Source organism: Nesoenas mayeri (assembly GCF_963082525.1).
Source record: "Nesoenas mayeri genome assembly, chromosome: 1".
Lineage (NCBI taxonomy): Eukaryota > Metazoa > Chordata > Aves > Columbiformes > Columbidae > Nesoenas > Nesoenas mayeri.
This window is the reverse complement of record NC_137541.1, coordinates 158338445-158364174: the sequence shown is the minus strand read 5'-3', so window position 1 is coordinate 158364174 and position 25730 is coordinate 158338445. Positions and strand designations below refer to the sequence as shown.

At 40.5% G+C, this 25730-nt stretch overlaps 2 protein-coding genes across 2 annotated transcripts in view; one reads left to right on the top strand and one right to left on the bottom strand.

Moving 5' to 3' along the window:
• The window catches only part of UBAC2 (UBA domain containing 2), a 90371-nt gene that overhangs the window by 2308 nt on the left and 62333 nt on the right, over nt 1-25730 (top strand). Inside the window, exons 2-4 of the mRNA XM_080363415.1 lie at nt 1080-1207; nt 6158-6277; nt 6748-6854. Of these exons, the coding sequence (XP_080219541.1) occupies nt 1080-1207; nt 6158-6277; nt 6748-6854 (355 nt within the window). The remainder of the gene's footprint in view (nt 1-1079; nt 1208-6157; nt 6278-6747; nt 6855-25730) is intronic.
• Nucleotides 8460-9422, bottom strand: GPR18 (G protein-coupled receptor 18; the record flags this gene model as incomplete). The annotated part of the gene is made up of 1 exon (XM_080364095.1): nt 8460-9422. One exon carries the CDS (start codon nt 9420-9422, stop codon nt 8460-8462), a length of 963 nt encoding a protein of 320 aa, XP_080220221.1.

The following is a 25730-nucleotide window of genomic DNA, read 5'->3' as shown; positions in this document are numbered from 1 at the left end:
CCACCTGGACACATTCCTGTGTGATCTGCTCTGGGTGAACCTGCTTTAGCAGGTGGATTGGACTAGATGATCTCCAGAGGTCCCTTCCAACCCCAACCATTCTATGATTCTGTGATCTTTCTCAGCTTTACTGGGCAAGAATAAACTCATCAACTGTGATGACATTTTTGAGAAGCTTGAGAGTAGAAGTTTCCGTTACTCATGTGATGTTCCCTGTGGGTGACTGTCACATTAATGGGTTGGTTACTTGTGTGGTTTTTCACTTGATGACGTGGTTAAAAATAAGTATTTTTCTTTCATAACAATATTTAAAGTGTCTAAGCTGAAAGCTAAAAGGAGACGTGTAAGAAATTCATGAAATAATGTAAATGCATCTGATAGTAAATAACACATCTTATCAAACTTTGGTTCAGAAATATCTACTGTTGTGATTACTGCTTTTGTTCTGATTTAGGCTGTACTTTCATATATCTGTTGTATCCTGGTTATAAAACTGACCTTGTCACATTAAGAAATGTTAGTTTAGCTAAGTTAACTATGGGAGCATTGCCTGAGGTTTCAAGTTAATGTGTGTGCACAGTGACTTTCAGGCAGCTCCAGCTTCTGTTATCCGTCAATGTTCTACAGTACTCCAATGGCTTCAAACTTTTTGTAAGCATCCAACTAAATTAGAGGAATAATTTAAAAAATGAATGTCTGTTTCCATGTCTGTTTGGCCAACAACAAAGCGTGAATGTTTTATTTCCTGGAACACGATTGAGCTATAGGAGGGCATGACCTCCATAGGTGCAGAGCACTTTGGTTTAATTATGGCCCAACAAATAATTTCATGAGAGAATGATGAAAACAAAATGTCTGATTAATATTTAACTGTCTTTAATATCTGCAAAGGCTTCCTTTGGGTGTTTTGTTTTTCTTACATATTTACAAGTTGTTGACAAATTGGGACATTGTTGAGATAAAAAGTGGAAGTGGTGCCACTGCTATTATGTTTTCCAATCACCTGTTTAAATATGTCACTTTTTAAATGTGATAGATTGTTCTCTAAAATGGTTTTTTGTTTGTTTTTTGTCTTTAAGATAAAGCACCTTTGTCAAAGAGCCTGTTATTAGTCCCAAGTGCCATCTCAATTCTATTGACTCTGCTCTTCCAACATTATCAGAAGTTCTTTGCATATAACCTACAAGCTATAAAAGAGGATTTTCAGGTAAGAATCAGTTGATTTTGTGTGGAAAGAGACTGTGAACTATGCTCTTCTGTGTGATTTCTCCCAGTTGTTTCTCCTCTGGGTCTTTTGCTTTATTTACTGTTGTAGACCAGCTTGTTTTTACCTTTTTTAATGTCACATCAGTAAGCTACTTTTTGGTAAAAGCAAGAAAAACTGATGTGAAAGTATCAACACAGCTTTTCACTTCTTTCTTTTGGCTGGGAAATGATTAGTTTTGTACCATATTTCCTTCCAGATGGTGGCATTTGGAAGTCTGCTGGGAGTGAAGTATGGTTTAACCCATGTACTAATATTAAATAGTTTCATATGAATGTCAGTATCTTATTGTGCTTAGTTTTTGAGGCTGAAGAGGGCTATTGTGATCAGCTACTCTGATTGTATATGGTTTATTTTAACAGAGGCCATAACTTTTGCTCTAACTTCTGCTGTAGTTAGTTGCAGGAAATTAAGATTTACCCATTGAATAGAACTGCTGATTCTAATTTGAAGATTCCAAGTGATGGGGGAGTTTGTTATGCTCCTCAGTAACCTGCTGAATTGGTTAATTATCTTATTAGACATTTATTGCTTATTCCCAGTTCAAACTGAGATACTTTGTCTTTTGGTATTTCATCTTGTAAGTTTTGTTCCCAGCTTAATTAAGAATCCTCTGGTACAGTTGTAATTGTTGAAATAATACCCGGAGAAGTGATTAATAAGTTTTGTGGGGGTTTGGGTTTTTTTTCATTTTCAGAAATGGCAAACTACTGCTCAACAGAGAAGGGTCAGCAGATGTCTCTGTAATTATCTCACCCCACATGTTTTACAGTTAGATCAAAAAAATGTATGAAGTCAACTCTATGTCTTTGAAGATGCCGACTGTAGCCTGGAAACCTTAAAAGATTATTAGACCTAGCTGGTGATACCCTGTGCTGTTGTGCTCTCTGTGATCTTTCTTGTCAAGAACAAGAGTGTCATTATAATGTCATAGATTGCAACTCTGCAAGAGCACTGCTCATATTTTCCAAGTTTCTTGCTAGTGCTGTGCAGCAAAAACACATACATTAATGTCTGCCTTTTTAAAGTGTTACAACCAAGTGTTTGGCGGGGAGGAAGAGAAAGTGTGAGAAACTATTCAAGTTTAAAATGGAAATTTTGTAGGTTTGGGTTTCTTTTTTTAGTCCAAAAGTAAAAGATGTTTGTCTCCATAAAGGGGATCCTCAAGAGCAGTGAAGAAACGGTGTGCATAATGAAGATCTTGGTGACCTTAGAACTATGTATTTTTTATGCTGGCTAAAGCACAAAGCAATCGGGGTTAGAAGCCTTACACAGTCTATGCAAGGGCTGTTAATGTGTATCATGAAATGTTCAGCTGCCACCTCACAGCTCTGCTAGTTTGGACTTCAGCAGTAGTGGTACTCAAGGTGCTGGCTGGGTTTCAACACTGGGCATTTAGACATGGGACAACTGCAATGATGAGGTCCCATTTCTTTCTTCTTGTGCAGTCCTGAGGAAATTGGAGGCTGAAGCATCAGCTGAGACCTAAAGACCTTGAGAAACATGTAAAGTTTAGGTAGTGTGTTGGCACTTGGACTTCCACAGAGGCGAGAACGCCTAGCAGGCTGTGGCTTAGGAAGGGAAGCTGCAAGAGCCAAAGCTTGTGCTGGACACTAGTGAGAGGTGAAGGGCAGCAATGAAGTACATCTGCAGCAAAAGAAAGGCTTAAGGAAGGTATGGGCCTGATCCTCATTGTGGCAGGAGACCTAGGTGACAAGGAATATGCTGAGGTATTCAATCAGATGTATTTATCAGTATGTTTTTCCTTCAGGCCTCCAAGCAGAGTCTGTGAGAGTAAAGCAGTATCCATCATTGAGAAAAACAGAGTTAGTAATCACTTAACCCAACTGTACGCACAAGTTAATGGAACCAGACGAGTTGCCTCTGAGTGTGCCAGAGAAGCTCAAAATGTGATCGTGAGACTTTCTTTAGCATCTTTGAGAGGTCATGGCAGTTGGTGGAAGTACCCAATGGCTCGAGAAAGGCAAACATCGTGCCTGTCTTTGGGAGGGGCAGGCAGGAGGGTCCAGGTAATATCAAGCCGCTCAGCCTTGACTTGGTCCCTAGGAAGGTCACAGATAAAATCTTTTTAGAAGCCATTTCTCAACACACGCACCAAGGTGACTGGGAGCAGCCAACCAAGGTGAAGTGGACAGATCCTGTGGGTCACAATGGGTTGCACAGCTCATGTCAGCAACACTTTTTGTGCCCATGGGACCTTCTCTGATGGTTGAGGACTGCTTGGAAGAGTTGGGATCCACCTAACCAAGTGGGACAAAGCATCTTTGCTAACAGGCAGGCCAGCCTGCTGAGGAGGACTTTAAGTCAGGAACAACACAAGAGGGAGATGACAATCCACAGTCAACTGAGGAGGCAGTGGACTGGGTTAGCCAGCAAAGGATACCGGCTGCTGTGAACAAAAGGGATCTTGTAATCAACAAAACAGGACTGAAGAGGACCTACTTCAAGTGTATGCACATAAATAAGGAAGTGCCTATGGGACAGCGTTATGTGGAACACTCCTATATGTTTTCAGGGAAATCAGCGTGACTAGGTGTCTCTCTGAAGTGTCTGTACCCTAGTGTGTGCTACACAGGGAACAAATAAGAGGAATTAAAGTCATATGCCATTACAGGGCTACAATCTCATTGGAGTCACGGAGATGTGGTGGGTTAGTTCATGTGACAAGCAAGCTGCAACAGGCAGATACAAACTCTTTAGGAAGGACAGGCAAGGAGGAGAATTGCTTGTTATGTGAAAGAGCCACAGACCTGCACAGAGCTTTGTCTTGGGACATGAAGAAGTTGAGAGTTTATGGGTCAGGATTAGAGGGCAAACCAGCACAGCCAACTTTGATGGTGGTGTTTGCTACAAGCCACCTGATCACAAAGAAGTGTGTGAGGCCTTCTTCAGACACCTGATTTCAGGTCCTGGCCCTCATGGAGGGCTTTAACCATCCTCATATGTGCTGGGAGGGTAACACAGCAGGGCACAAGAGTCCAGGAGGTTTCTGGAGTGCATTGATAACAGCTTCCTAACCCAGGTGATTGAGGAGCTGATGAGGGGTGATGTTGTGTCTGAACCTCATGCTTAAAAACAAAGAAGACGACCTTGCTGGGCATGTGAAGATCAGGGGTAGCACTGGTGTGTGTAAATACCTCATGGGAGGGAGCAAAGAAGAGGGAGCCAGGCCCAGTGAATGGACAAGAGGCAGAGGGCACAAATTGAAATAGAAGTAATTCCATTTAAATAAAGATCTTTTTACTGTAAGACTGATGGAACAGAGGAGCAGTTTCCCCAGAGAAGTTGTGTAGTCTCCATCCTTGGAGACAGTCAAAACCTGGACATGGTCGTTTAACATCCTGCTCTAGCTGACTTTGTTTTTAGTGAGGATGTCAGACTAGATGATGTCCAGAGGTGCCTTCCTACCTTATCTGTACTACGACTCTCTGAAAGCATGCCTCACCGACTGGTTGCTTTCTTCCATGAGGCAAGTGGTGCTGTATTGGATTTTGCATACCTTCACTGTAGCAGGGCCTTTAAGCCAGTCTCCCATTGCATCCTTGAAGCCAAACTGGTGAGGTATGTACTGAATAACTGGACAAGAAATGGGTAGAAAATTGGCTGTACTCTCAATGGGGTTATGGTCATTAGTGCAAAATCCATTTGGCAGGTATTAATTAGGGGAGGGCCCCTCAGAGATAAGTACTAGGACCAGTACTATTTAGTGTCTTCATTAGTAACCTGGATGGTGGGATGGAGTGCAGTCTAAGCAAATATGTAGGTAATCCAAAATTGGTGGTAATGGTCAATATGTTGGAAGGCAGGGCTGCTATTCAGAGATAACTTGGCAAACCCAAGATGGGAACTGATGGGAACTTCATGATTTGGAAGGTCCAGCATCTGGGATGGAATAACCCCAGGCTGCAACAGTGTAGGCTTGCAGGAGGTGAGTGTTTGGGAAGTAGCTCTACAGAGCAGGACCTGTGGATCTTGGTGGACAACAGGAGCTAACAGTGCACTCTTGCAGCCAAGAAGACCAACCATCTCCTGGACTCTGTTAGTGAGATTGTGGCCTGTAGGTCAGGGCAAATGACCCTACTCCTCTAGTTGACACAGTGGTCTAGATGTGGTCTCACAAGTGCCCTGTTCTGGGATCCTCAGTACAAGAAAGATATGAACACACTGGAGCTGTTCCACTAGGACAGAGGGTTGGAGCATGTGACATAGAATGAGAGGCTGAGAACTGGGTCTGCGCAGCCTTAAGAAGACAAAGAGGAGACACCTTATTGCTGTCTAGAAGTACCTGATCAGAAGCTGTAGAGAAGCTGGAACCAGACTCTGCTTGGAGGTTCACTGAGGTAGTGGACGCAAAGTGTAACATGGGAAATTGTGCCTAGATGTAAGGAATTGATTTGGTTTTTTAAACCATGGGGGTGGACAAACACTGGCATATGTTGCCCAGAGAGGCTGTGGAATCTCCATCCTTGGAGGTGTTCAAGACTCAACTTGGCATGGCCCTGCACAAGCTGATCTTTTTAGAGCTGGACTAGTTGGGATGTGGAAGTCACTTCACAACTTTTTTTTTCTGTAATTTTAGAATTTACTAGGGTTGTGATTTCCATTTTTATTTGTAAATGTGAACTAGGGACATAAAAATGTATTTGACTTCATTTAAATAGTAGATTTATTTTAACAGGTAGATCTCCTCCTTGAAAATACTTTATTTTTAAACAGACTTCTTGAATTCTCTGTAACAGTCTTTACTTCCCCTCCTAAATGTACCACATTTCTGTTATCTGACTTTGGGATTATATTCACTCTGAGCACAAACTCTGTAAAGAATTTACTTGAAGAAGGAGAGGCTTAACATGACAATCTTTTACCTTCTAGATTTGGAGACTTGTATGTGGGAGAACAATATGCCTTGATTTGAAAGACACATTCTGCAGCAGTCTGCTCATTTACAACTTTAGAATATTTGAAAGAAGATATGGCAGCAGAAAATTTTCTGTAAGTTCTAGTTACTTTCTTTTTTAACAGAAGCTGTTTTCTACACTCTTTAGAATGTTGTAGTTTTGGATTAATATTGCAGTTCTATTACTAGCATTTTGTATCTAAACACATGTTAAAGAGTTTTAAAGAGAATTTGGTTTCCCTAAATCTTAATTTATGTTGATATTATCTTGCAATCAGTGGATTATTCTAATTAAAGTTTGCAGCTGTATCAGTTGAAAGTTACCAGACCAAGATAATTTTATTTTTGTAACAACTCTAACTCTTCGTTCTTCAGCATCTTGACATGTAGGTCTGTAATTACATTGTCCTACATATTTTGTCTTAATTGAAGTAGTATAGTGGTATTTTGTTTGTTTGGTGGTGGTGGTGTTATTTTTTTCCTTTTTGTTACATTTATTTAGAGATACCTTGAAACCTGATTTTTAAATTGTTGAATTAATTTGAATACAACTTTTTCTTTCCAGTCGTTTTTACTGGGTGCTTGGACACTCTCAGCTTTGTTTGATCTTCTCCTTGTAGAAATCACCCAGTATATGTTTGGCATCACCATCAACAGCTTGCCTTCTGGTTTGTAAGTAGCTCCTAATGGATTGTTTATTTTAGATGTAGTTTCAAGGGATTATTTTGTGCAACTATTAATTTGAAAAACTTTCTTCATGTAACCCTTCAAATGAGATTTAATCCTCCTTTGAACTACGGTGTAAAGATTCTTGGGACAACTATTATATTTTTAAACGTTTGTTTCCTAGTTGTGATCTGTGGTTAATTAATTTAAAATGTATCCATATAATGATTACTTTCCATTCTGTTAGTCCCATTTCCACTGTCAGTATGACCGAAACACAGCTTGCTGTGCACAAATTATTACTGCAGTTGGTTTTGTTGAATTTGATAAATTGAAAACTGAAATCAGGTTGGTGCTGATTAGTTTCTTAATTCACAAAGAGAGCACAACTGTAATTCATATCTTTATGTTCACTTTTAAATGCATACGCAGCTATATGCATTTCATGCTGATATTGTGTATATTTGTGTTTCAAAAATTGAGTACTAGAGCATGTAATTCCATTTAGTGCTTGCATCTGAAGTTCTACAGCTTTAAGGTATTCAGTGATTCAGTTCCACATGACCTGTATTTGAGATTTTTGTGCCTAATAAGAGATATACATGTTACAGTAAAACCATAGAGCTTGCAGAGCCTTTGTGGTTAAGCTTCTGACAGGTGAGATCAGCCTTGTACAGACCGACTTTCCATGTGTTGCACACTGAGGTAATAGTAAAAGTGCTTGGAGTGAGATTTTTAATATTAAACACCATATTAGACTTGCGTATTTCTCACTTTTCAGTGCATATCTTGAAAGTAGCTAAATGCTGATTTAATAAGGAAGAAATGTCATGTGTTTGACATTTTAAAGCTACTTTTTTTTGTAGGGTGTGAGTATTCAGAAGGAGCTGAAAGCTTGAGTAGTATTGCAGTTACTCATGCGTTCTACCTTGAAGTTTGTTGCTGCCGGTGTGTCTGGGCAAATTCAGTATTTTCATCTGTGTAAAAACATACTTTGTGCAAGAGCAGGGTGTAATTACATGTGCACATCATACTCACAGGAAACTAATGAACAGTTTGACTGTTATACCTTTTGATGGTATTTTTATCTATGACTGCAGAATGTTGTCAGTTACAAAGAAATCTGCATCAGATAAGTTTATGAATGAAATATGAATGTTACTTACATATGCTTTCTCTTTGAGTCATGCTAGCATTGATCTTCAGAGAATGAAACTGATTTTAGAGGTGTGGGATATACAGGTGTTTCAGGAGCGTTTGGTTGTGCAAATATAAAAAATTATATATTGCATCGTAATTCTTCAGTGTTGCCTACTTTATTACACTAAAGTCACTTCTTCATGTCTGACAATATTCACAGTTGTTTGAAATGACAAAAGCATTGGAAAGTTTAACACTAGTACTAGGTTTTAGTTCATTTCAGATTTACAAAAGCTGTTGAGGAAATATAAAGAGGTGCAGTATTCAGCTTCTCTCATATTTACAGTGCAACAAACACATCTGTTACTTCTGGCTATACCACATTCTTCAGTGCAGTCAAAATGCTAGAATTCAGAAAAATAATCACTTGTTTACACTGCAAAAATCCCCTGACGTTTTTTTTTAATCTTTCTATATCATTTCACTATTCATATTACTGAGTGATCTTACACTTCCAGTTCGAAAACTTTTCCTGCGCACGCTGCGAAGGTAATTGCGATAAAGGATTACACTGATAACTCTTGCCTGAAATTGTTTAGAAACAATATAGTACAGTATAACATCCAAGCATGTACTGAGATTCATGAGAAAGGTGGTAAAGGCTGCCCAGGGATTATAAGTTGTGTTTTCATTTTGCAACATCAGGAAGGCGAAGCAAGCGTGGAAGGGTACGAAGCAAATGAGTACTTGAGCAATTAGAGTAACTATAATTCTTATGGACCTCTCCTTGGCCTTAGGCTTCAGTTTGGAAGTCCTGCCGTGGATAAAATTATAAATAATGACAAGGTAACACCCCATCATGATAAACAAGGGAATCAAAAAGAAAAAAATCAAGCGAGAAAAGTTCAGTGTATTTACTTCCTTTAAATGGATAATATCAAGCATTTTCATGCAGGTGGTGAAATTCGAGGCTTTGTCTGGGTCAGATTGTAAAAACAGCAATGGGGACGTTGTTGCGAGGGTCATTACCCAGATTCCAGCGCAAGCCAGCATAGCTTTTTTGGTGTTTTTTAGTTCTTTGACATGTTTGGGCTGGACAATAGCCATAAATCTGTCTACGCTTATGAAAGTGAGCAACCACAGAGCAATGGCTGGATAAAATATAGTGAAAGCACTGATAATCCGACAGAATATATCTCCAAAAGGCCACATTTCTTTCCCATGGTAGATTATCCGAAAAGGCAAGGAAAATATAAAAATTATGTCAAGTAATGCCACATTCATCATATATACAGTTATAGTTGTTCTCTTCTTGGTAGTGCAGCTAAAAACCCATAGTGCAGTGGCATTCACCAACAATCCCACTGTGAATATAAAACTGTAGAAGACCAGTGATGCAATCCGGTATTCTTCAGGGTGCTGGTTTCCAGACATCCTATTTTAACTGAATTTAGGAACAACTGCTGCACTCCATAAATACCCTGAAAGATAGATAAAACAGAATTATTCTCAGTTGAATAAAAACTTTATTTGAAAACAAAACAAGAAGATTGTTGTAGAATGGGATTTAGTGAAGAGATTATATTGTTTAGCTGTGAAATGTGCTAGCTTTGTTGCTTTTTCTGACTACAAATACTTTCTTGTGCTCTGAAGGAAGTATCTGTTCTGTCAGGCTTGTGAGAAATAGTATTTATAAGATAGTTTTTAATTAAACATGTCTAGTTACTGAAGAGATTTCTTATACAAGGAATCCAAAAGTCAAGATTGACCAGCTATTTCGATTGTGCTTCAGTTGCTGATAATTGTATTGAAACAGCTGAAGTTGAGGTAAGAAGGAGCTATTTTCTGAAGAAAACGTTTCTTCAAGTTGTCCCTGTTGAAAAACTAACGACTAAAAATAGTTATGAGAAAAAAGTGAGCATGGCATGTAGTGACATTTGGCTGTGCAAAGTCAAGTATTGATTTTGCGTTTTATCTGTGTAGGAGCTACTTAGCTCCCAAAAGAAGAGGTGCATGCTGTTGCTCATAAAAGATATTAAAAAGCTATCTTAACAGCTGTGTAGCTTCTGATACTTTATTTAATCTGAGGGCGTTAGAACCAACCACCTGACATATGAATGAGATTAATAGATTGATAGACTTCCTATTTAAAGAAGTCGCAAGATGGGAATCAGCCCTGTCTCCAATCAGGGCCTATGTGAACTGTATTTTTAGGGGCAGAGCAGAGCTGTGTTGCTTCTTTCAGCTTCTTGGTCATTGGAATTGGACATGTGACATGTTATTATGAAGACTCAGTGATGAGAATCACAGACTGGTTGGGGTTGGAAGGGACCTCTGGAGATCATCTACTCCAACCCACCTGCTAAAGCAGGTTCACCCAGAGCAGATCACACAGGAATGTGTCCAGGTGGGTTTTGAATGTCTCCAGAGAAGGAGACTCCACAACCCCCCCGGGCAGTCTGTTCCAGTGCTCTGGCACCCTCACAGTAAAGAAGTTTCTCCTCATATTCAGATGAAACCTCCTGTGTTTCAGTCTGTGCCCGTTGCCCCTCATTCTGTCGTTGGGCACCACCGAAAAGAGTCTGGTCCCATCCTCTTGACACCCACCCTTGAGATGTTTATAAACACTGATAAGATCCTTTCTCAACCTTCTTTTCTCCAGGCTGAACAGCAGAAAGAGTTTTTATCCTGGTTTCCCTGTCAGCCATTTGAGGATGGCAGACCTTGCCTGGGGCTTGCATGGGTGCTCTGGTTAACCTGCACCTCCCTACTTGCCTGGCTCTTGCTGTGGTGACAGTTTGGTGGCTTTGTATGGGAGGGTTCCTCTTGTTTGGCTTTTTACCCAGCCCTGTGGCAGCTTTGTGGAGAGGAGGAGGAAAATGTTGTTTGTTTGGTCTTCCCACTTGTGACAGGCAGACAAATAGCTTATACAGCATCAGGCACCAAAACTGTTCTCAAGAGCAGAAGAGTGTGTAGTTTTGTGTGTTTTATCTCCAAAAGTGGAGAATGCATTAGAAAAAGGCTTACTGTTACTGCTCATCCATTTTATGCTTTCACTATAATGTTTACCAGGTACTTTTTCAGTGGTATAGGAATACATAGTGGATGAACCAGTGTTTAGTAACCTAGTGTCCTGATCTGACACGGGGAAATACCAGCTGCTTTTGATAAGAGTATCCATAGGAGTAACTAACTTAAGTCTAACATATTAAATCTTTCTCCAGGTTAGTTTCTGCCTTGAAATATGAAGCTTTGATTTGCTTGCAGTTCTCCAGCTTACAGATATTTAAAAAACTGCATAGAAATATCTAGTGCTAAACTTTTGTCTGAAAGATTATTTTTTTTTAGCTGTTCAAAGCAAAAAGGTTTTTTCAAATCAGGCTGAGGTCAGAACCTGTAACAGAATTTATGTTTTGTGTGGGAAGAGCTATGCGTATAATACTGACAGAAAAATAACTTTGCAGGGCATCTGTGTGAATGCCTCTATAATACCTCACTGTATAAAGGACACTAAAAATAAAAAAAGGCTGATAGCAGATCTTATTGCGAGGTAGATGGGATGTGCACGAAATAAAAGTTTTGTAGCATATGCTTGTAGCGCAGCTGAAATATTATCTGGCATACTGTCCCACTTCCATTATTGTTGCATAAAATTGTCCAAATATCGCTAAACTCCTTCCCCCTCGCACACTGGAAGTGCGGGGTTTTTTTTTCCTCTCGTGTGGGTTTTGTTCTCTCTTGCTAATGGTTGCCTGTGACATAGTACACTACTACCTACCCCAAGATCCTGACTGATTCAGCAGGCAAATTGAGCAGTAATGTATATAGGATACGTAGAAGAATTCACTTTTTATAGATGAATGTTAATAAACAGCATGCATTTTGGTTTTGCTTTTTTCTCCTTTGGGCTTGTGCTGATTGTAATCATTTCTGGTCAGGTCTTGTTTCTGAAATAACCAGCAGGCTGGTGTTGATGGGAAGAGAGGAAGCTGAGTCTGGCTTGAATTTATGCAGGAAGACATGTGGTTCCATGGCTTGTTTGCAGGTTGTTTCAGGTTTGTGCCAGTTCTGAGGTATATCAAAGAATGGACATACTGGGGTTTTTTTCAGTTGTTCAGATGCCGTTTACAAGCACTGTGGGTTTAAGTGCATGTCAGTGTTATAATTAGGCAGTTCTCCTAAATTTGATTTTTAAGAATCTAAAATTTAACATTTATCTAGGTAAAAAATAATGGGATTTTTTTTAAGTGTGTACTTATCTGTCTTTATATGCAAATGCAGATCATCTTATTTTTCATCAATACTTGTCTGCATGGAGTTCAGGTCAGTATCTCCCAGGTCAGCCCAAGTGGGTTTTTGGGTACCTCTGACTGATTTTGCCCTAGTTGCCATTTTTCATAATGGGAACATTTACTTGCTGGTATTGATTAAAGCACTTGCTGAAGCACCCCTGGGCTCACTGTTTTCTGTCTGTCTGTATTAATTCTGAATGACTACTCTGATGTTAGTCTATATGTTTTGTCAATCTGTTACATTTTTTAATGATAGCTGAGGTCCTGAATGTCTAATGGGAGTTGTGAAGACCATCTAGGTGCTGTGTACAAGAGCAAAGACTTTCAGAACAAAACCAGGATTAGATATTTTCTTCCAGATTCTTGCTATGAGTAAGGCAACAGTGACTCCATTTAAAGGATTGTGTGTGTATCTCTCTTTGCAATCCCCATTTTTTCCTTTGACTGTCCCTTACGTTTGCTCACGTTTCCCTGAGGAGGACATGCCTTTCAGTGAAGCACAGAGAGACCAAACAACAAGATCTATCTCGTTTTTAGTTTAACCAAAACAAACATTTTTCCTTTAGTGATAATGTCCTTGCCAATGCTTTTGGTTATTGCATATTTTTAAATTTAGTGTTAAAATCCTAAACAACAGTATTTATGGTACTGTGCTTTTACAGTTGCAGTCATTTTGCTTTAAATGTTATTTATAGAATGCCGCTGATACTTTGAAAGTGCATTAAAGTATTCAATTTATTTTCATTAGTTCTAGAATAAATGCCGGTGTTCAGCTTTTGAAGAAAGAAGTCTGTCTTAGCAACATACATAAACATCCAGGTTCCTTTGTTAGAGTAGCATAGCGGATTGTTACTCACCTTTTGTGCGCTACAGAGTTTCTGCAGAGATGCTCCTTTCATAGTCTCCAATCTAGAAGGTTTAGACTTCCTCTTTGCTCAGCTCCGCTTAACTAAAATAGCTCCTCTTCTCAGGCAGGAAATAATGACGAGATCTAGCCGGTTCTGAACTTTTATTGGTCACACTTAAAAGTTTCTTGCTAGTATTTCACGAATATGCGACGTCCGTGAACTGCTATTTCTAGTACCTTTGAACAGGCAAGCTTTTATAATACTTCCAGTGTGGTCAAACTGGGCTGTTGTGCTATGTGTCTTTTCAAAATACATTTTTAAATGTTTGTGGTATAATGAAAGCATATTTTTGGTTGATGTTTACGTGCAAAGGTATCTGCAAGAATATGTATCTTGGTTATGCAAAAGTTTCTAATAATCACAATGTAAATGTATTTACTGTAGAGGGTAATCTGCCTCTTTTTGTAGAAATCCCCTTTTTATTTTTATTGCCTTGGATAGTAGTCACTTTGAAAGTGACAGAAACTTGCTACATTTGAAATGAGAAGTGTGATTCACTCAAATACTGGCTTTGTTTATGCTTGTACTTACCATATTTTACTAACACAACAGCAGAGTTTCCATACTTCATTTGCTGTCTAAAATAATAACATGTGTTTTTAAGAGCTTTGCAGAAAAGTGCTGCATGAAGAGAGGTTTTATCCTTTATTAAAATAGAATAAAATCTCTGAACTGTATCACCGCAACAGACATCTTTGGTGAGATTATTCACAAACACTACTTTTTCTCTTTGTCAACACGAAAAACAATCCAGCCTTTGAAGGAGCCATTTAGAGGAGCATCATTGTAAGTTCTTTGTTGAGTGCTCCCTAGCTCCAGGTCTCTGACTGTCAGTCTTTGGGACATGGAGGCACACTATGGAGAGTTTACCTCCTGTAGCTTTTATTTTCCCTCCCCAAATGAAGCAAAACGATGTGTGTTGAGGAAGGGAACATTAATATTTTGGTCTCCTCCTGGCATGTAGTCAAGAATTTGCACGTGGTGCTAGAAGCAACAAAATCCTGCAGTTCAGATGTAGCCAGAATCAGGTTTTTATCTGGGGACATCTTTCTTTGCTGCCTGTAAAAGTTATGTAGGTAGGTGATGCTCACTTAGAGCTAAAGATAACTTCTGTGGAAAACAGCTTCTCTGCTGGAGTCATGTCATTTATCTCAGTTGAATGGGTTTTTGGTAGCGTGTAGGTATTTGCATGGGTCAGTGTGGTGGGTGAAGTCATCACAGGAAGGGACCTGCCTATGGTTCTCAGTGTGTAGATTACCATCTGTAAAAAGTTGGTCTTTCCTGTTTAGGTGAACTAATATCCAACTTAATTTTTGTGATCATTTCAAAGACCTCTTAAATGCAGCGAGCTGTAAATCCTCCTCAGACCATCCTATAGATATATAAATCTGTTTAAAGGGGCTTAATATTATCAGTGCTGAAAACTCTTCAGTGGCTTTAGCAAAACAACCCTGGAGCATGCCCCAGCAGGATGAGTCACTCTTACTGTTTTCAAGTCTAGTGAAAGCTCATTAAAATTCGGTGACATATGTATTTTTAAAAGGTTTAAAAAAGAGTGTGAGGCTCCTGGAAGATAATAACTAGGCTTTTGAACTCTTGCAGGAGAGAGTACTTTATTTTTAGCAAAAAAACATGCAGAAATCCATTGGTCCCTTCCCACCCGAACATACCAAAACAAGCAAGTGAACAGGCAGTACTCCCTTTAGCTGAAGAGGGAGTACAACAGTAGTTCTGGATTTGGATGGAAACCAGGTGGATGTTGAGGCTGGGATGGAAGAAGCTGCATGCAGTGAACTTGCTGTCTTCTGGGGGGAGGGTTGAAAGGGTGACATTTTATAGCTGTGTCTCATTTTGTCTGAAGAGGGTGGTTGACGTCTTGACCCGACAGGGGAGGTCATGGCTTGCGAGGGCAGCTGGAACCCAGTCACACTTTGAACTTAGCAGTTTACACAGGAGGTTAACAGCAGCTCAGTGGAGTTTACAGGCACATTAAGCCATGCAGCTAGTTTGCTGTAGCGCAGGAGTGTCAAACTCATTTTCACTGGAGGCCACATCAGCCTCGGGGTTGCCTTCAAAGGCAAGGAGTAGTTACATTTATAGAGTCCTAAAATTGCATTCGGCCCTTTGGAGGCAACCACGTTCACGTACGTGTCAGTCTGTGTCTTGCTTTCACTCAGGCTTTTCACAGCCTGCCTGGTGACGAGGCCACCAAACCGCTCTGGTGCCGAGAGGCTGGCGGGCCTTTCCCCTCAGCGTGGAGGGGCAGCTCTGCCTGCCAGCCGTGTGCTGAGGTGTTTGCAAGCGTCTGCTAATTCTTGTCTGGGTGCAGCTGCAGAGTGATCAGCATTTGGAGGTGAACACCCCAGAGAAAAGTTGCGCTAACTGTGGTTTGCGAGAGCCGGTGGGCTGCTCTACTGTGCCGCATTCCCCTGGCACTTTAGTTTCTGTTGTAGGAAGCACCTGACTCTATTTTTGTTTTGTTCTCCTTCTGTACTCTTTTATCAGCCAGAGAGGAGTGTCTTGCACTGGTTTCCCTCAGATGGGTGAGTACTTCCATCGCTCCAGCTTTTACTGAAATAAACGTTCAGTTCCCTCCAGGGTCTTCTTTTGCTATTTTGAAGTTGGGGGAGTAAAGAAGATTATTTTAGTTGTGTTGTGTTAAAGCCGTTTTTAAGCAGCTAAAAGCTAAGCCAATGTACTTCAAGTCTGAGTATAAGCCAGAGTGCACATATTGTCTGTTATGGTACCTTCACTGACTGGCAGTAAGCCTTACAAGAAATGAGCTTTATCGCTTCCAGCAATGTGAAAGTGCAGCACTGAAGGGGCTGTCTTCATGCTGCTGCTTTTGCAGAAGTAATGTATTGCTGGGTCTTTCTCTTTCCATGGTTTTGCCATGGTACAGAAAATTATGTTTTGCTTGTCCACCTACCATGTAATGTAAGCTTTGTCCAGCTGATGCAAAGAAGTTCTGCACACACAGGGGCGGAAGGATCCCCCTCTGCTTCAGTTTGGTAAGGAACAGGCTTAAGCTTGTGTCCTTCTTCTCCTTCCACACTTTCTTTCACCTGGACCTATTTTAAAGAAATAACTGAAGCTATTTGCACAGTCCAGCGCACCAGTGATGCAGGAAGCAACTCCCCCATGTGTTAATTTACTGGCTTGCTGTTGTGGCTGAGTTAACATGTGGTTACAGGTTGCTGTTCTCAACCTTGGTGAAATTGTGCTTCATTTCTTATTCCCATCTTGTGTTGTACCATAGTGAAGGTTTAAGAATAGACTGGTTCAAAGTTGTCATGGCACTGAATGCATAAACTTAGTGCAATTGTTTCCAGTTTTGCCGCATGTGTGTTACTCAGAGGCTCCATCATGGTGTAGCCGAGCCTCCTCTCCAGCTCCCCAACCTGTGAGTGACTACAAATGCTGTGTGTGGCAGAGCTGAAGCAATGGGAAACAGCAGCTGAAGAGAACTGCAGCCTAGTTAGCCATACCTCACGTGGCCCAATTACTGTCACACTTTGCTTTCTCTTCTGTGTTTTGCTAGAATTTGGTATGGTTTGAGGAAAGAGTTGCTGAGTTTTTCCTTTAAAAAAAAATCAATAATGAAATTGACATCCCAGTTTTATTCTGGGGTGTGGTGTGTTGGCTTGTTTTGTTTTCCCCGCATCTACAGCTTCCTCACAAGGGGAGGAGGAGGGGCAGACACTGATCTCTTCTCTCTGGTGACCAGTGACAGAACCCGAGGGAATGGCAGGAAGATGTACCAGGGGAGGTTTAGGTTGGACATGAGGAAAAGGTTCTTCCCCCAGAGGGTGGTGCAGCACTGGAACAGGCTCCCCAGGGAGGTGTCACGGCCCCAAGCCTGACAGTGTTCAAGAAGAGACTGGACAAGCCCTCAGACACATGGTGTGAACTGTGGGGTTGTCCTGTGCAGGGACAGGAGTTGGACTCAATGATCCTTTTGGGTCCCTTCCAAATCAGGACATTGCATGATTCTGTGATTCTCTCTTGAACAGCCATGACACACTCTGTGTCACTAAATACCCTAAAAATATACAGTGCATGTGGCCTCCAGTTCACCTGTTCAGCAGCACCAGCCTTTGAAGGAAGCAATACTTCAAAAATTAGTTGAAATGAAAGTTGCATCTCTAAGATGTCCGAGAGTGGGGTAGTGGACTACAGACAGCAGTTTGTTACAAAGCAGCAATCTCTGAATGTATATGGTCTAACATTAGCTCATGGCAAATACCGACACTGCTCCATGGTTGTTGATGAACCTACATTGCCTTTGGCAGATTTCTTAAAATGTTGTATCTGCTTTCCACCTGTGTTCTGTTGTGTTGGGAAGCAGCTTTTTTTCTTCCAGAAGGTACAGTGAGCAATGCAGTGTGTTAGTTGCTCCAGTTTAGAAGTGTCTAGGAGAGCTTTTTCAAGTATTAAACTGCTCTTGAAAGTCTCAGGTGCGTAGGAGTACTGTTCTGAAACTTGATATGCCTCCCAGGGATAAAGTTAATGTCTTTATTGAGAGCTGCTTAAACTGAGATTCTTTTGATGAAGTCTAGTGCAGAAACAGGTAAAATAATTTTTATTCTTCCAGCATTTAGGAACTTGGACATCCTCTGCTCAGTTACTAGCTGTAGTATTATATCAGAAATTAAATAATTAAAAATTGCTACATGTGCTTTAGCATGCCAGTGAAGTGTTTAATCAAAAGTGTGTGAAGTGAGAGTGGGCTGTGCAAGTATTTGAATTAGAATAAGTGCTGCCCTTTAAATTCAAGGGCACCGTGCTGTGTGTTGCATTGCTGTGTGTGTGCCCAGGCCTGGCAGGTAGGTTACTTTGATGAAGTGACCATCTTCTAATGCTGGTCTGTCCCTGCCACCTGTCTCTGTCACAAATTAACAAACACAGTAATGTGTTGGGGTTGTGAAGCTTGTTTTGCTGTGGTGTGGAGTTGAGCTGACATGAGAGAGAGTGTTCAAGATGGTAAAGGGGCTGGCGTAATCCAGTCACCAGGACAAAGCAGCTCAGTTCCTGCCATATCACAGTGGATCGGGTTAGTTAGGATCTCTGCAGGGCAGGGTTGCTTGGAACTTAGGCTCAGCACTGTCCTTGGAGAAGAGAAGGCTGAGAGGGGGTCTTATTTATGCTATAAATATCTCAGGGGTGGGTGTCAAGAGGATGAGACCTTTCAGTGGTGTCCAATGACAGGATGAGGGGCAACGGGCACAGACTGAAGCACAGGAGGTTCCATCTAAACATGAGGAGAAACATCTTTACTGTGTGGGTGCCAGAGCATTGGAACAGGCTGCCCAGAGAGGCTGTGGAGTTTCCTTCCTGGAGACATTGAAAACCTGCCTGGACACATTCCTGTGCGATCTGCTCTGGGTGAACTTGTTTTAGCAGGTGGGTTGGACTAGATGATCTCCAGAGGTCCCTTCCAACCCCAGCCATTCTGTGATTCTATGAAATTAAGAATTTGACTGCGTATGCTTAGTGCACCTGAACACTGGACAAGGCCAGCTGATGCTGTGAGCTGGCAAAGGATGACAGCAGAGCTGGCTGCGAGCAGAGGATTTCAGAGAAGTCATTGTCTTTGCATGTACAGAGCTGAGTCCTCTCAGAGGACTCTGTACTTTGACAAACAAACTACAAAAATATAAACAGATTTTACACATAGGCGTGCATTTTAAAGAGAAAGAGCTGAAATTCCTGAACTTCATCATGACAAGAAGCCTAGCAAAATAAGGCAGGACGTAGATTTCTATTTCAGTAATTTAAGCAGCAAGTTTCCTTATGTAGGAACTGTTTTGGTTAAGATAGCTTTAAGAGAGGATGAGCCAGTGATGCTGAATAGGGACTTGTGTATCTACAGTTCTCTGATGCTTCCATCCTTTGCCTCCAAATCATACTGGCTGTCAGTGCATTTTATTTTTTGTCCTAGAACATCTGGGACATTGCTTTTATTTACTTGTAGCTGAGTTCTGTGCTGTGTGGTGATGTGGGGCACCAGATTCATAGCACTTGCCCAAAATGTAGAAATAGAAGGAAGTACACAGCTTGTTTGGAATAACGTGCAGTGGAGGAAGGAATGGTCATGAAGGTGGAGGGATGTGGGACATCTCTGTCTTCTGTCTTCTAATTTGACAGCATATGGATGGAACGATAAGAACTGTACCAGCAGCCTGTGGCTCACAGCACTTATTACTGTGTAGATGACATAGTTTATTTCCAAGATGGTGTGGCCTAAACTGTCAGGGTTATAGGGTTGGTGCTGGGTGTAGCATCTTTTAGTAATGATGCTGGATCTGGCTTCTCTTTACTGCCAGACAGTTCCTGGCCTGATATTTATACTGCCCAATGTGAAGGTGTCTGACATCTGAAAATGGAGCTTAGTCCCCAGTAAGAAACAGTTTTGTGAAACCATTTTGACTTTTGCTGTGGTTGAGATTAATTACTGTGTCAATGCTGCCATCTACGGATCCTTAGCTAGCACAGCAACAGAACCTTTGAACAGCAGAAACCAGGGATAACGGGGTCATTCTTTTATACACCTGCACTACTTAGTCGCATGTGTGGATAAACTGATTATGAAGAGTGAAAACTGTTTCGACACCCTCATGGAAGGGAGGTGCCTCATGGTGTGCAAGGTTTGAGTGTTCCCATAATTGTAGAACTGCAAATTCTGTTGCTACTCAAAGAGTTAGAGCTCACACAGGTCTCCCATTTGCATTTCTTTTTTAACAATATGATACAATTCTGAGAGTGAGTTTTACATGAACACTTTCTTACTTTGTATAGTCTGAATTTACCATGGAAAAGTGACGAACTGAAAGACACCTAGTGGAGGAAAGAAAGAAGGACTGGAAACAACATTTGCTATTCTTTTTTTGACTTTGTTATATAGCACAAGGATAAAAGCTAAAATTAAAAATTAAGCAGCCCTGTGTTTTTTAAGCCACCCACATCCCAATTTTTTATTTGTCTGATACGTCTCTACCAAAATAAGACACAATAGCAGCCACCTTCTTACCACAACACTTCATTTTTTTTCTGAAGGAGTGGGTGTTTGTGTTCTAAAAGTTTTATGATTAAATTATTTCATGAAAATAAGCAATGCCTTATTTCCTATGTGGGAGTATGGAGCCTCCTTTTTAGCTTAACGGTTAACTCTCGAAGGTTATTTTCAGTCTACGTAGGGATGATCAACTCTTAGAAAATTATCTTTTCTTTCTGTCTTTACTGGCAGCTTGTGTTTTTTTTCCTCCTTCTCTTCCTCTTTCAGGAAGTAGCAAAACCTTGTTTGTTCCTCATGTTCAACCATACTAAAGGAAGACAGGGATGTGGAAGTCCCTTTGGAATTCAAAAGGAAATCCTGCATCTAATTGTAGATGTCTGTGCCAAACAATTCTGTGCAAATGAAAATTTTGCCTATTGTTTGCAAATTGGCTTACTGTTGGTGGTGCCCCATGTTACTTGATCTGAATAGAAACAATCTTGAAGTAGTCATTACATCCTAGAAACATTAGTTGTCTCCTGTCTCTAGAAGTTATGCTAGGAGCATGAATTGCTACACTCTTTTCATTTTAAGGGACAGGTGTTCTTCCATACAAGGGATAAAATAGCCCCTTCCATCATGGAATGAACTGCTACCATTCCAATAATGGTTTACAGATCTTTCTTCCCTCTCCTCATATTTGTTGAACAGTTAATCATTTCATTGGGGTAGAGAAAAAAGGATGAAAAATTGATGAATAATTCTTCAAAGCAGTGGGAGATTTTATTAGTATGGATAGATACTGTGTCTGTCATGTCTTTTTGCAAAATAAAGGGTGTGTTCTTGTCCTTGTAGGACGAAGAGGAAGATGGTAACTAAGTAACTTCACAAAGGAGGTCTTGCAGTGACTGATGCTTGTAATTTCTCTTGATTGACCAAAGTAGTGGATAGAAGTTGAATCATTACTAAGTTCAGTGGTTTTCTGAGGAGGCACAATTTCATGATTGAGACTTTAAAAAACAAATACACATGAGACAGAAGACTGCGTGTAGATAGTAAAAAAACTAACATGGGTGCTTCACTGAAGAATTAAGAAATTAGAAAATCTATTTTTCGGAGTTAAAGGCTTTTTCAGAGCTTCTGTATAAATAACAAGCTTTTTTGTATGACTTTCTTTTAAAATTTCCTCTTAGCTTTTATTTTATGCTTACCAAATACTCTCCTTTTGTTTAGTCATCACTTTGCTTCAGACACCTTGGTCTGTAGTTGTGAAAAAGGGTTATATGGTGGTCTTAATGGGGAAGTATTTTTTGCAAAGAAATCACTTCTCCGCTACAGCTTTTCTATTTTGTTTCTGTTTTGTCATGAACAAGCTAAACAATTTCCTGCCAGCAACTTGGGCTTTAGGATACTTCCAGAGCTCTCTTTGGGAAAAGATGAGCTACAGCCACAAATAAAAAGAAAGTGTGAATGGTGTCTTGATGATAGATAGATAGATAGATAGATAGATAGATAGATAGATAGATAGAGCGAGCTGTTTTAATTTTCAGGTATTGTTAAGCCAAACTGTGCGAATAAGATGAACATTGAAACCTCTCTTTAATAGACCTAAGCCTTTGAAGACATTATGATGTCCATTAAAATGAACTGATTATAATGTGGTAAGTTATGAGAAGAGATTTTTTCTTTTTACCAAGAAATCAAAAGTAATTTTAAAAATGGCTCAGCCAAAAAATAATGAATATTATTTACTGTAGAAGAGGACTGAGGGGTAGCCAATTACTAGACTGTTCTATAGAATTGGACTCAAAATCTTGAACAGCGGATGCATGAGTCACATTTCAGTAGTTAGTTCCAACTTATTGTCACTACCATGAAAATGGGTCATAATAAATGAGACAAAAATATCTTATGTGCCTTGCAGCATCAGTCATCATAAATTGCTATCCTTTGCCTCCGCTCTGCCCAAGCTTTACTCCAGATGCAGTTCCTGATAAAAGATCATCATTTAATGCTGGAATCAGCAGGGAGCTGGAAGTGAAGACTGTTTTCAGCCCATCATGTAGTGATATGTGTCCTTGGGTGGCTCAGGTGTGGGCTGGGTGATATTCATGGTATGTGGGATCAGGAGGCTGGAGAGAAGTGGAGTTCTGTGCTGCAACGTGGGAACTCAGCAGCACTGTGAGGGATCCGATGTCGGAAGCTGGTAGCTCTGACTGCAGCTCTCATTTGCCTGTGGTGCCCACCTCTTCCTCCCCAACACAGGCAGTTGTCACATAGTCAAAGTTGTCCACGCAAATGGTTCTGGGAGGCTGATGCTACCCTGTGCCTCACTCTGCACTTCCTTTACACCAGAAATGTGGCACAGCTGAAGTTATGGGAACTGTAAGCTATGGTAGGACTTACACACTTTAGAAAGAAAATATTTCTCACATGAAGAATGGCTACCAAACTAATCACATTCAAAAGCAAATGAAATCATAACTCTTTGAATTCAGGTGCGTAACATACGAGGATCCTGGATCACTACTGATCAAATTTATTTTCTCTAAGGCAAGAAGTTTGTAGAATGAAAATGTGTATATTAGATAGAGTTAAAACCCAATCCACATTACAAGTTGGACTCTTCCCAGTATAAGGTTCTGCCTTTGAGATTATATGTGTCTCAAAGGCCTCATGAAGTAAGTACCTATCTTAAATCAACTCTTGGTTCAGTAGAGTGGCTCATGATTGCCAGCCTACCAGAGTAAGTGTCAAAATCCTTAACAACTGCTAGACAGCTCTCTGCTCTTTAGATTCATGAAGATTGGGCTGATCCTCACAGAAACATGAGTTTGATTGCTTCCAGGCTGCACCTGTCCAGGCTTGGAGGGCACTTTTCTCAGGCTGGGATGTATTACCCCCATGTCCTCCTGGACTCTTGGAGCTTCAGTCAGCCACTTGGCAGTATGTCCATACATGATGCTTTGCTCATTGCTCTCCTTGCACACAGGCGTAGTTTGAGAGAGTCTGCAGTGGTGGTAAGACACATGCTCTCAGGATTCAAGCCTTTTGTCTTCAACCGTTATCACATATGTTGCCCCGAATTTCTATTACCTAAGCCAGGAACCTTCTCTGATATCTTTGGAGGGACGGAGACCCAGTTTGTTGAATTTCCCTGTCTGTGTACCAGACACGCAACAGCTTCAGACTAGATAGGCTAGGGGATCCTTTTGTTCATCAAGGTTCAACTTATTCAAATAGTGATAGCTGACAGTACCATGGTATATTATGCAGATGTGAAGGGTGACACATCACCCTCTTGCATTGGTTAGGGATGTCAATCATTTGGCGGAACTTACTTTACTTATTGGCAAATTATTGAGTGGGATTTTGAATGCTTAAGTCAGATATGTCACAGGCAGGAAATCTGAGATGATTTCTCAGTGCTATTTTTAAGAATGTTTTCCTCTGTTCTGGAGCCAGTCAGACAGGAGGCCACCTTTTCCAGTTTTCTGACGACACAGATAGATCTGGCAGGATGCAGATGAGTTAGTTGTGATGGCCCCATTCCATCTGAGAGGCAGCTTTCATTCAAGACTGGCTCAGCTAACAATGCAGTCACCCCACATCTGCTTCTTTGTGTTTTGTCATTGCTTTCTGGCCTGGGAATAACTTTTGGGATTGGTAAAGCATTACCATTAAACCCTGGTAAGAAACAGTCCACCAAGAAGCAGCTCTTATTCTCTTGCAGTTCTTAAACTGATATTCCCTGTAGCGTGAGACAAAATACTATTCTGTGTTTTAAAACTTTTTCCTTTTTTTTTTTTACATTTTTACTTATGTGTCTTAAGAAAATTCAATCAGTTCTGTAAAGGGATACTCAGCAGTAATCTCTATGCTTTTCTATGGAAAGCTTTTCTGTCACATGTCACCATGAGTTTTACCAAGGTCTTGATGAGAGAGTTGGTTTTGTTTGTTCATTTTGTCTTGACTTAGTGATCGTTTTCCATAATGGGATGTTAATTTGATGCTGTTTTTCCTCACACTATGGCTCTTTGAGCCTATGGTCACCAGTTCTTTTCACCTTTTGATGAAGATAGTGTTTTGGTAGCTGTGTGCTCTGCCAGAAGTGTGAAAGAAGATTCAAGCCCATGTGGCTGAAGCAGTATAAAGTTCTGTGCTTCCTCTCTTTTCAAGATTCTCCTCAGAATTAATCTCAGATTCCTACATCATTTGTCGGAAAATCAGCCTGCTGGTGTTTCATCTAAACCCTCATATTTCTAGAACTGGAACACCTCTGTATGTACCTCCAGGATGCTCAATATGCTTTGGGTTTTTTTTAATATTTATAAAGACTGTTTAGGAGGGTTTTTTGCTGCTTTGGTGCAATAACTGTCTCTGTGCTGAGTGTCATAGTGAACAGCAGGCTGCGAGACAGTGGAGGAAGGAGTAAACATCAGGTGTGATCCTCAGTGTCCACAGTGGAATCACAAAGGAGTATTTGCACTCCAGAAATAAAAATGGAAGTTTTCTTTGCACCTTAGTGAAAGTGGTGCATTTTTTTTCTTTTATTATTTTCCACAGAGCCTTATCATTAGTTTGTCCACTTTCATTCTGCTTGTAACAAAAAAATCATTCATTTAAGTTTTTAAACTTGGTCACTTTCATATTTTTTATTTGAAAGAATACCTTTTTTTGGAGAAAAATAATTACCACTCATCTTTTGTTACACTTGTGTTGGTGGTTGGAAAAGTGATAAATAAAATACAAAGTATTTTGTACCAAGGAGAGGACAGTTCTTTATGGATCTCAATAAGAAAGGCACAAATACCTGCAAGGCAGGTAGCTATTCATTAATAGCCCAGAAAATCTGACAGCAAGTTACTGAATCTGACATCCCTTCTGATGCTGACAACCCTGAGGGGACACGTCTGGACTTCTGGTCAGGGACAGCACATGGTGCAAGATCCCATCCACGGCGAGGTTCACCAGCTCTGAGATCACTCGTGTTTCTTCCAGGGTCTTGCTAAGTACAGCTTCATCAGGCACTGACAGCAATCAAGCCTGGAGTGCGGGTGATACACTCTCTTATTCTTCTCTCGTTAGTAAAGCCACAGTCCTAGAACACCTGTGTCTAGTATTTCACATGGATGAGACAATACACTGTATGTATACTTACGTTTAAATATACATTGACTACATGTACGTTGACTAATTTTGTATTGACTACGCATACATTGATTAATTATACTATTGATTAGATATGCCTTGCTTAAGAAGCAGTCACATGGTAGCCATGATACAGAGACGTACACCTGGGTGAGTGGTTATGTGGATCACTAACTCTTCACAGAATAAGCATCCACCGCTAGCTACTACAGCAGATAAGCAAATCATTATTGGTAAAGTTGGTTCTGCAATTGCAAACATTTTGGTTCAAATTACTGCCTGTTTTCTGATTCCTTATGGATCAAGAAGTATTGCTCTTCTAAGCACAGATCACTGAACTAAAGCAGAAATTCCTTTATAGTTCTAAGGTGCATCCTGCTGGTAGGTCATGACATTC